Here is a 12,470-nt window from a genome sequence, read left to right on the forward strand (position 1 = left end):
TTTTTTCCAGTTCCCAGTGGAGAAGGGAAGACGAGGCGAATGGGAGATGTTGGGTTGTAAGTGTTAGCCAACACAGCTAACCAGAGTAGCTGTGTTCTCTCGCCTGCAAAACTGCCTCGACATGTTTGTGCTCCGGGTCATAAACAAATCGCAACACATGTCCACTTTCCCACTGCATCGTCACCTTTTCTTTGCATTTTCACTTTGTTTGCATGTAATTTGCCCAAAAACACAGAGAAAATGTTGTGGTTTCCCCCCCCAGAAGTAGAGAAATTACATCATATGTAATATGTATATGTATCATATTTTACCCCTTTAGCGCCTGCCCTCAAACAAGACTGCGGTGTCCAATTAAGGGTCACTGGGGGGGCTGGAGCCTAACCCAGCAGTCATAGGGTGTGAGGCGGGGTACACCCTGGACAGAACTGCAGTCTGTCTCAGGGCCACATACAGACAGACAAACACATCCACACCTGCATGCAAATCAAGAGACAATTTTTAAAGTTTCCAATTCACCTAACCTGCATGTCTTTGGATGTAGGAGGAAGATGGAGCACCCAAGGGGTCTAGCAGTTAAGCGTTGGGCTTGAGACCAGAGGATCCTTGGTTCAAATCCCAGCCTGACCAGAAAATCACAAAGGGCCCTTGAGCAAGGTCCTTAATCCTTTAGTTGCTCCAGGTGTGTAGTGAGCGCCTTGTATGCCAACACCCTGACACTGGGGTGAATGTGAGGCATTATTGTAAAGCGCTTTGACGCTTTGAGCGTCTGATGCAGATGGAAAACCGCTATATAATGCAGCCCATTTACCCGAGCAAACACAGGGAGAACATGCAAACTCCACACAGAAAGGCCATCCTATGACCTTCTTGCTGTCAGGCAACAGTGCTAATCATTAAGCCACTGTGTTGCCATATTAGAAACAAATCAAATCAATTTTATTTATATAGCACCAAATCACAACAAACAGTTGCCCCAAGGTGCTTTATATTGTAAGGCAAAGCCATACAATAATTACGGAAAAACCCCAACGGTCAAAACGACCCCCTGTGAGCAAGCACTTGGCGACAGTGGGAAGGAAAAACTCCCTTTTAACAGGAAGAAACCTCCAGCAGAACCAGGCTCAGGGAGGGGCAGTCTTCTGCTGGGACTGGTTGGGGCTGAGGGAGAGAACCAGGAAAAAGACATGCTGTGGAGGGGAGCAGAGATCAATCACTAATGATTAAATGCAGAGTGGTGCATACAGAGCAAAAAGAGAAAGAAACACTCAGTGCATCATGGGAACCCCCCAGCAGTCTAAGTCTATAGCAGCATAACTAAGGGATGGTTCAGGGTCACCTGATCCAGCCCTAATTATAAGCTTTAGCAAAAAGGAAAGTTTTAAGCCTAATCTTAAAAGTAGAGAGGGTGTCTGCCTCCCTGATCCGAATTGGGAGCTGGTTCCAGAGGAGAGGAGCCTGAAAGTTGAAGGCTCTGCCTCCCATTCTACTCTTACAAACCCTAGGAACTACAAGTAAGACTGCAGTCTGAGAGCGAAGCGCTCTATTGGGGTGATATGGTACTATGAGGTCCCTAAGATAAGATGGGACCTGATTATTCAAAACCTTATAAGTAAGAAGAAGAATTTTAAATTCTATTCTAGAATTAACAGGAAGCCAATGAAGAGAGGCCAATATGGGTGAAATATGCTCTCTCCTTCTAGTCCCCGTCAGTACTCTAGCTGCAGCATTTTGAATTAACTGAAGGCTTTTCAGGGAACTTTTAGGACAACCTGATAATAATGAATAGATAAAGCTGGGTATCATCTGCGTAACAATGAAAATTTAAGCAATGCTGTCTAATAATACTGCCTAAGGGAAACATGTATAAAGTGAATAAAATTGGTCCTAGCACAGAACCTTGTGGAACTCCATAATTAACCTTAGTCTGTGAAGAAGATTCCCCATTTACATGAACAAATTGTAATCTATTAGATAAATATGATTCAAACCACCGCAGCGCAGTGCCTTTAATACCTATGGCATGCTCTAATCTCTGTAATAAAATTTTATGGTCAACAGTATCAAAAGCAGCACTGAGCTCTAAAAGAACAAGCACAGAGATGAGTCCACTGTCTGAGGCCATAAGAAGATCATTTGTAACCTTCACTAATGCTGTTTCTGTACTATGATGAATTCTAAAACCTGACTGAAACTCTTCAAATAGACCATTCCTCTGCAGATGATCAGTTAGCTGTTTTACAACTACCCTTTCAAGAATTTCTGAGAGAAAAGGAAGGTTGGAGATTGGCCTATAATTAGCTAAGATAGCTGGGTCAAGTGATGGCTTTTTAAGTAATGGTTTAATTACTGCCACCTTAAAAGCCTGTGGTACATAGCCAACTAATAAAGATAGACTGATCATATTTAAGATTGAAGCATTAATTAATGGTAGGGCTTCCTTGAGCAGCCTGGTAGGAATGGGGTCTAATAGACATGTTGATGGTTTGGAGGAAGTAACTAATGAAAATAACTCAGACAGAACAATCGGAGAGTAAGAGTCTAACCAAATAACGGCATCACTGAAAGCAGCCAAAGATAATGATATATCTTTGGGATGGTTATGAGTAATTTTTTCTCTAATAGTTAAAATTTTATTAGCAAAGAAAGTCATGAAGTCATTACTAGTTAAAGTTAAAGGAATACTTGGCTCAATAGAGCTCTGACTCTGTCAGCCTGGCTACAGTGCTGAAAAGAAACCTGGGGTTGTTCTTATTTTCTTCAATTAGTGATGAGTAGTAAGTCGCAGGGGTGGTGGCCAAGTGGTTAATGCGCTTGGTTTCAGTTCAGAAGGTTCCGGGTTCAAATCCCACCCCTGCCACATTTCTCCATGTAATGTGGAGTTGCGTCAGGAAGGGCATCCGGCGTAAAACTTGTGCCAATTCAAACATGCAGATCCACCTTGGATTTGCTGTGGCAACCCCAAGTGCAAACAAGGGAGCAGCCGAAGGGACTTACTAGTGATGAGTAGTAAGATGTCCTAGCTTTACGGGGTAAAACACTGGGGTAAAATTACAGTACTTCACCTCCACAAAGCTAATCCAATCTTAACAGGGCTTGACTGCTCCAACCCCCCACCCAATCCATCCCTGGCGAGTCCAGTGAAATGACATTTAAAAAGGAGCATACTTTTGTAATTTAGAGTGACTCCTCATCAGTGTGTTAATTTAAGAACACAAAGACTGGCAAACCGTAGTTTGATAATGCATTGTATCAAACCCACCACCAAAAGGAGAAGACATCAATGAGGAAACACGTCGAAGTGTTGAGAACAATAATAAAAAGAAAGAAGCCTGTCATAGTGGAAAAGATTTGTATACAAATGAAAGGCAGCAAATTTAAGTGACTGTGGTTAACATATTTTCAGCTCCCTCTTTTAGAAGTTGCATGCAGTGTCTGAAAATGAAGGAGCATCTCCAACAACTTCCAAAAGTCCAAAGTTCGTGTTGCCTTAAATGCTCTTACCCGAACATAGGCTGCAGGTGCAGAAGGGTGGAAGAACTTGCGGACTATGTAGGTGGTGGCAGCGATGCAGAAGACGATGGTCCCAAGGATCTCCTTCCACCACGGTAGCAGCAGCACAGGGTCCTTTCTTCTCGGAGTATGAAGTTCAGCATCATTTCTCTTTATTAGGCTAACGGCGGTATTACGTTTCTCCCTGTAATGCTTGCTGTAGGGGAAGTAGTAGCCATTGTCTACAAAAAGACGAAGGAGAAAGCAAGATGCTGTTTTGTCTGCCAACCTCTGCCAAGAAACATTTAAGTGAAATTTCTAGTGGCATGTTTTCCCATGTGGAACCATTAAGATCTTACCATATGGATACTGAAGAACAGATAGGGCCCCATTGCTGTATTCATCATGGGAGAACTTATCATTGTTTAGACATTTATCTAATTCATCAGAGCCGACCAATGCAGGAGTTCGAGAAGGTGAGTCTGCATAAAAAAAATAATATAAGGAAGTGCTTTAGAAGAAGAAAAAGAGCCTTTATTGGGATTAAATGTACAACGAAATTTGTCCCATCCTGATTACAGTTCAACACAATCCAACCACTAGGAGCACTGGGCAGAACTCCAGATGTAGAGATGCTGCCTTGGTCAAGGGGCAGAGAAAGGAGCAAACTCTAAATAAACATGTTTTTGATTGTGTGAGGAAACTGGAGTGCACGGAGGAAACCCACACAGACACGAGGAAAACATGCAAACTCCACACAGAAAGGGCAGGAAGTGATCCCATGACCTTCTTGCTGTGAGGCGCCAGTGCTAACGACTAAGCCACAGCACTGCCCAATAACAATAAACTCCAGTTTGTCTTTTAATAATGTTACTGAAAATGGCCAAAGCTACAGGGAAGAAACAAAGTTTCCACTTAAATAATGCTAGTCTTTGTCTACTACTCTGGTGATCAGATGTTGACGTTTAACTTACGTATTAAAGGCCTCCATTTGACGACTGGAAGTGAAATTATATCCTTTTCAGATCCAATGGCTTTAGAGGGGAACTTTTCAGCAATCCGTACCGACGACTGCAGGTAGAGCTGTCCTTGAAACATCCCTGAAAACACAAAAGCAAATAAGTTACATATTCTCCAAATTTAACAATACCTCACTTGTGAAAGGTTTGTACTGATCACACGCAAACGTACGTATAGTCATACAGTACAGGAGTGTATGAATTTACCGAGATAAACACTGGACTGGGTGGCTTCTCTGGCCTTGCCCTGGGCATCTTTATCCTCCTCATCACTTTCTGACTGGCTGCTGTAGGTAGTGTCATCAAACAGGCTGATTGGTGTGACTTTACCTCCACCCACCAGCCAGGCTGAGGCAATGGGCGTGCAGAACTAACCAACACAAAGAAACAAGTGCTGAAGAATCAGTCAACACACCCATGAAGTCCAAATATATCATGTGTCATTTGATACGTTAAAAGTTTCCCATCAATTTAACTGAAGAAAAACGGTGATATTCTTTATCTTATCTGACGTCGGCACAGAATTTCCTGTGGTCATAAAAAGTTGTGCATTTTCAGTTCATTCAGATGTCTTCACTCAGGTGTACAGAAGAGTGAAAAGTGGTCATCATGTCAAACAATGCTGTCATCATTCACACATTCAGTATGAACAACTGTTTAAACTTTAAGGACATCTCACCTCATGTTCCCACACAAGGTGTCCTTCAGGTTCCGCGCTGAAGGCCATGACCTTCCAGTCAGGAACAGACACCTTGATAATGAGGTCCGGATTCTTGCTTTGCTGGTTCACTGTTTGCTCTGTCTCATTTGGCTCATCTGTGATAACCCGCTGACTCTCCCTCCAGGTGTTACCATTCACCAAGTCTCCCTCCAGCAAGTTCATGCCAGACTGAAAGTCTGGAAGAAGCTTCAGCTCAAAATTTCCAACACTGAAGTTCCACCTAGTGTCACATATCATATTACACAATTACAAAATTCCTTTAACTGTAATATTTGATTAATTATAACATATACAGACACCATTATGCAATTTTAGACAACATCTTTCAAATAATTTGCTCCACAGTGGTTGGTGATCACTGTCACCTCACTACAATAAAGACTTGGAGATTGAATGTTCTCACGGCATCGAACTGAGTCAAGTTTCCTCCCACAGTATAAAACATCCAAGTTAAAATAACAGGTGCCTCAAAAATGCCTGTAGGAGTAACGATGTTATATATGACTGGTGATCTGCTCATTGTGTCCATCACAACCACTGAAAATACAGTGTGTCGCAAAAAAGTGCTACAAAATCATTTGACTCCAATACTGCAATGGCTAATCTGAATTCTGTTATTTTTTTCCCCAGACATCAAAATATGTGTGAGGAATTTCTTCTGATGTGGTTTGAGACTAATCCAATGAGAATGCCGCTTACAATCGAGCAAAAAGGGAAACTCGTGGAATTCTACTTTGAGACCAAATCGATCGTGCAAACCCAACGACAAGATCAATGTTATTTTGCAGTTAGAAAAGCTCCAGACAGAAAGACAATATAGAGGATTGTATAGAAGTTTCAAACTGACAGAACTGTTCACAATGTTAAGAAAGGGAGATTTGGCAGCCATAATGCATATTGAGCACATCTTGTGAATGTCAAAACTCTTACAAACTGAGGTGAAATTATAAGTGAACACCAGAGATAAAATTCCCTGAGATATGCTTCAAGATGACATATGACAGATCTCATTATCCAAAAGTGTACGTATAGATTTTTTATGGCTTTATTTTTATGGTACTTTATTTGGGACAAGATGTATTAAGGATGGACCAAATTACAGAAATGGCAACTTTTGCATTTTGAGAGAAATGAAACAATGTTTGCACATTTTTGCTATTTACAGTATATATCTGTTGTGTTCTGCTCAAATGACCGCTTATTATTTTAAATGGTTCAGAAAATAATTAGTATGTAACAAATTAGAGATCAGCACTAATCTAACACATTTTACAACTATTTTTAACTACTACCTTGGCCAACCCAATAAAACAAACAAAAACTGGCAATAGTATCTTCTAAGAGTTGATTAAAATTACTTTTTTTAACATAGGTTTAATCATCTCAGAAGTTCCCTAAATATGGCTAATAACAACACTGACATACTAAGAAAACTCACTTCTCCAGCCCTGATCGTGGCCTGATGGCTCGTACAGTCTTCTGAGTCCGATGCAGCAGGAGCACATCTTCTTTGTTCAACTCTTCCTCCCCCAGGCGGCTGCAGCCCACCGTAGAGCAGACGTAACGTATCTGACAAATGGACAATGTGTTAGGTTAGAAAATATTGATCTCTAAAAGATACATTTGGCATAGTGAATTCTGTTGAACTCTGGAAGGAAAAGGAGGAATGCCATGGCTTCAGTGCAGAACAGTTCAATTGCCTCACCTTGCCACTAAAGGCTCCTAACCCATAGGTTGTCACAGATTTGCCACCAACCAGGACAGTGTCCTCCCCCATACGGTAGGATGACTCCAACAGGGACTCAACAGTGAAAGGCACCGCTTCCATAGTCTCTCTGTCCCGGTTCCACTGGAATAATGCACCATCCAAAGATGGGATGACCATATTATTGCCAAACACCTGCATGAACAAATTGATCAGTTTTAAAGGACTTGTTTTGATTGGTGATAAATCAATAACTACTGTGTGACAAAAAAAAAAATGCTGTCATTAATGTCATGGTGAATAAGACTGTAGGAAGTAAGTAAGTAGGAACCTGAAAACCAGACAGGGATAGTTATAACCCTTTTATTTCCTGCTAATTACATTTGTTTATGTTAATTTACTGTCTTAATGCATTTATAAATTGTTTAGGTTCTTGCTATTATATATACACACTAGAATTATAATATCAATTATTATTATTATTTTATTATTGCTTCTATTTTGTCATTTCAGTTTTAAATAGACCACAATGGAAATAAGTGTTTTCGCTTTCTTGTGTCATCCATGTATTTTTTTTAATGTATTTGGGTCACTTCATGAAAAGGAGTCACCATTACACAAGCCAACATAACTAGTCAGTAAAAACACAACAGCCCTATGTGCAGGAAAAAAAAACAAAAAACAAAATGATTGTGTCTATATACTGTGATAACAGAGGACATAATTATCTTGGAATTATTCTTTTTGAGTTTATCTGAAGAGGACACCAAACCCCGCCAAATTTGAAAGACACAGCACTAAGTATAATTTTGGTAAAAATAAACAAAAATCCCTTCAATAAATTTATCTGAATTTACAACGCCAATTCCGATGAAGCTGGGATGTTGTGTGAAATGTAAATAAAAACAGAACATAATGATTTGCAAATCCTCTTCAACCTATATTCAACTGAATAAACCACAAAGAAAAGATATTTAATATTCAAACTGATAAACTTTATTGTTTTTGTACAAATATTTGCTCATTTTGAAATGGATGCCTGCAACACATTTCAAAAAAGCTGGGACAGTGGTATGTTTGTAATGGTTGAAGCTTTGTAGGTGGAGGGAGAGAGACACAGAGAGAGACACACACACACAGAGACAGAGAGAGAGAGAGAGAACCCTGCAGCCCACTGATGCCAGTACTCATCTCCAAATTTTACTGCTTGAGACTGGAGTCCAAAGCAGGTTATGCACCTCTTTATCGAGATCTAATACACAGGATGACAAGTCAGTACTTGAATAGCAACACTTATTGGCAATTTATTACCAGAGGCCAAAATTTGTGCATCGGGTATTGTGAAGACTTTGCATCCCTCCGTTTGTCTGTGCTCAGCATAACTCCACTGCTATTACTGCCAGGGTCTTCAAATTCACAGGGAACATTCTTGGGACACAGCCCTTGGACAAGTTCAAAGATGGCTAACCTTGACCTCTTTTAAGGAGCAAAAGGTCACATTCTTTCTACGCACTCTTTCATTGATTACATGCTCATGCAGCAGAGGGTATTTTAGCATTGCATTATATTTTTAGAGAGAGAGAGAGAGAGAGAGAGAGAGAGAGAGAGAGAGAGAGAGAGAGAGAGAGAGAGAGAGAGAGAGAGAGAGAGAGAGAGAGAGAGAGAGAGAGAGAGAGAGAAACGCACACACACTGTGCATCGACACTCCGAGCTGTGAGGGACAAGACACCGCTGTCTAATTTGTGCAGTTAGCTGTGCACAGTGGTGGAACACACAGTTGAATAAGACTAATAGACCATGGGGCTTAGCTTGAAAGAGGCTTAGAAATGAAGTTTCGTTTGACATATGAGCGAACAACCTGAAAACACTTATTCTAGGTAATTTAGGGGTGCTAAATTCAAAAATGATGTTTTCTTGGTCATAAATGTGCACATTAACCCTTCATGCCCCAAAACATACAATATAAAAGCAAAACACTAAAAATTGTTTAATTGTGGGGAAAAATGAGCAAACAACCTGAAAATAGGTATCCTTGGGTATTTTGGGGGGTGCTCAATTCAAAAATGATGTTTTCTGGGTCATAAACTGGATATTAACCCTCCACGAACCAAAACTTGCACTATAAGAGCAAAATTCTTAAAAATGGGATAAATGTGTGCAACATGAAATTGTGCATGATTTTTCATGAAAATTTTGGAATATCCAATGAAAGTGATATACTCTTTCCTGAAAAAAAAAAACATATTTCACATTAACCCTTTACATGCCTGGAAAGTACATGTGTATGGTGCACGAGAACTTTAAATTCAAACAGAAATGGCGAGAAAAAAATACATTAATAATATTTAAAGTACCAAATCACTCAATTAAACAAATTTGAATATTTCCTTAAAATAAATTTGGTACGTGTATTAACTCTTAAGTATCATGTCTATTAAGTGAATCACACAATACTGATATGCATCATGCCATGCCATGCCACTCAATTAATTAATCTATTAATTAGTGCATGCCATGCCATGCCATTAGTCATGCAGGATAACCAAAGTGTTTTTAAATAGCTCACCCCTTTTATTTCCTCCTGATCTGTGAACTTCCTCTATTAGACATTAAACACCTTCCCTTTGACTCAGTAAATCCATAATGTAGCACAAATTACTTCAAATATCCTGTGGCTAAAATTCTAACTATATTTATCAACTGTCTCTGTAAGAGTTACTGACTATAAAACAGAAATATTTAAATTTTTCATGTCTATTCGGCATCACTTTCCCCTGAACCCAGGTCCAAGTCTGAGTCCAACTCATCTTCGTCCTCTTGTGGCTTTTCCCCAGAATTTGAACAGTCTAAGCACCTACACAGTTCTGTGCAAGGTAGGCTATGTTCAAGACATGAGCATTTTGACTATGGGGCATTCCACAGAAATATGAAATTTCGTTTGACCCATTAATGAACAAAGATCTGACTCTTGTATCCTCTGATTAATGGTACAAATGTGCCAGAATGCCATTTTTCTGGAAATATTACGTGCACATTAATTAGTAACAGCTGTTTCAAATCTACAGTCTTTATTTTAATATGACTGTAGTTCTTAACCCTGTAGGATTTTCTGAGATGTCTGCTTCATCAGTGTGATATTTTCTCCCCAAAAAACCCATCGTATACAATGAGATACTTGTAGCGATGACAAACCACCAGGCTGCATCAAGGGGAAATGCTCATGTCTTGAACATAGCCTACCTTGAATTGAATATATGCCATTGAGTGTGTGTGTGTGTGTATATATATATATATATATACATACATATATACACACACACACAGTGGGGAAAATAAGTATTTGACCCCTTGTCAGTTTTGCAGGTTTTCCCACCTACAAAGAATGGAGAGGTCTGTAATTTTTATTGTAGGTACACTTCAACAGAGAGAGAATCAAAAAAAGAAAAAAAAGAAAAAAAAATCCAGAAAATCACATTGTATGAGTTTTAAATAATTATTTTGCATTTTATTGCATAAAATAAGTATTTAACCCCCTAGAAAAATAGAGCTTAACAATTGGTACAGAAACATTTGTCTGCCATTACAGAGGTCAGACGTTTCCTGTAGTTCTTGACCAAGTTTTCACACACTGCAGCAGGGATTTTGGTCCACTCCTCCATACAGATCTTCTCCAAATCTTTCAGGTTTGGAGTTTTAGCTCCCTCTAAAGATTTTCTGTTGAGTTCAGGTCTGGAGACTGGCCAGGCCACTCCAGGACCTTGAAATGCTTCTTATGGAGCCCCTCCTTAGTTGCCCAGGCTGTGTGTTTGGGGTCATTGTCATGCTGGAAGACCCAGCCATGACCCATCTGGGGACGTCCATCAGCTGGGGACGTGTGTGTGTCTCTGTCTATAGCTGTTGGCCCTTTGACAGACTAGGGGCTTGTATAGTGTGTACTCTGCCTCTTGCCCAATGACTTTTGGGATAGGCTCCAGAACCCCTGTGACCCTTAAACAGAATAGGCAGGTTTAGAAAATCGATACATGGACTCTTGTGCTGCTGTAACGCTGAAGTTCTCAAGAATGCTTCACAAAATTCTTAATTTTAGCTTTTTTTTTTCTTTTTTTTTTTTAAGTAGTCTCAGGTCACCCTTGACCAAGTCCCCCTGGCCTTGTGTATCCTTGCAACTGCCACATCGCAAAATAGTCTTGGATCCTGGACGCCAATTATTCGGGCAGAGAACGAGTCCATACCAACTTGCCAAAGTAACCACCTAAGTGCTGCAGTAAGGTTAAAAGTAGATGCTCCCTTGATGTTTTACAGCTGCTGCAGTATCAACACTGATGTCGCCACCCCGGAGTTTGTATTTTTTCAGTGATGTGGTTATGTGAAAAGGTTCGTGTGCTCTTGAGCTTTTAACTTTTAATTTTTTATGACATCACAAAAAAAAGGTCAGGCTTTTTTTTTTTTTTTTAAAGTAACATTTCTAAGATGATGCGCTTTACACTCACAGTTAAAAGTATCGGTAAATGATGAATTAAAAGAAATAAAAATATAAAAGCCAAAATGATTGTGTGAATAAGTGCAACCTTTATTAAAACATGTAAACCATCACTTTAATATCAAGTCTTCTTCAGACAACTCAGGGGATGGATATGGCTTAGCAGCGCCTGGCTAATGTGTTTATTTTGAATATTTGTTTACCATTAATTTCACATGACACCATGTCTGTTATCTTGGAGGAGCATGAAAATTTCAGGAATATGACCGCCCCACTACTCTTCAAAATCATGGCTTGATGAGTGCCTCGACCTGGATCCATTTGAGAAAGGTCTGATGTCAGTCATTTATAATAAAATACAATGTGAAGCGTCCCCATCCCTTGTCCACCTAAAAACTCAATGGGAAGAAGAACTTGGTGAACACTTAACTGAAAATACCTGGGAAAAAGCCATATCAAAAATAATTAATTCCACATCTATTTGTGTTAGGCATGGTTTACTACAGTTTAAGGTACTGCACTGTCACCAAGTAAGATAGCCAGACTTTACCCTGAGGCTGATCCTTCCTGAAGGCGTTGTGGGCATAATTCAGCCAATCTTAGTCATATGTTTTGGCTCTGTCCCCAGCTAAGCGAATATTGGGAGAAAATATTTAAGGTAATTTCACATATGTGTAAAAGAAATATTTTGCCAAACTCAGCTACTGTTTTGTTTGGGATTGTTCCTCCAAACGCGTCAGTGACCCCCCATCAAGCAGATGCAATAGCCTTCATGACATTGCTTGCAAGACGCATAATACTGTTTGGTTGGAAAAATGCAACTGCACCATCTTTTAAACGTTGGGTTGAAGATATTATGTCTCATTTGAAACTTTAACACTTTGGATGTACTGTGAATGGATCAGAGCAAAAGTACTACAAGATTTGGCAGCCATTTCTTCATTTCAAATCTGATCTGTAGTTTCTTTTATTTTTTTTTTTTGTTTTATCTTTTCATTCCAGCAAGCAGCCAGTATTGATATACTAAAATGCATCTTTTCATGGGTCTGCCAACTA

The 12,470-nt window shown here is 39.7% G+C and overlaps 1 protein-coding gene across 1 annotated transcript in view; it reads right to left on the reverse strand.

Annotated features, from left to right (window-relative positions):
- Nucleotides 1-12,470, reverse strand: part of eif2ak3 (eukaryotic translation initiation factor 2-alpha kinase 3) — a 71,658-nt gene that overhangs the window by 18,394 nt on the left and 40,794 nt on the right. Inside the window, exons 3-9 of the mRNA XM_034195365.1 lie at nt 6,935-7,129; nt 6,668-6,798; nt 5,188-5,449; nt 4,716-4,878; nt 4,464-4,589; nt 3,849-3,971; nt 3,502-3,731 (exon numbers count right to left, since the gene is read on the reverse strand). Of these exons, the coding sequence (XP_034051256.1) occupies nt 3,502-3,731; nt 3,849-3,971; nt 4,464-4,589; nt 4,716-4,878; nt 5,188-5,449; nt 6,668-6,798; nt 6,935-7,129 (1,230 nt within the window). The remainder of the gene's footprint in view (nt 1-3,501; nt 3,732-3,848; nt 3,972-4,463; nt 4,590-4,715; nt 4,879-5,187; nt 5,450-6,667; nt 6,799-6,934; nt 7,130-12,470) is intronic.

Source organism: Thalassophryne amazonica, chromosome 19 (genome assembly GCF_902500255.1).
Source record: "Thalassophryne amazonica chromosome 19, fThaAma1.1, whole genome shotgun sequence".
Classification (NCBI taxonomy): domain Eukaryota; kingdom Metazoa; phylum Chordata; class Actinopteri; order Batrachoidiformes; family Batrachoididae; genus Thalassophryne; species Thalassophryne amazonica.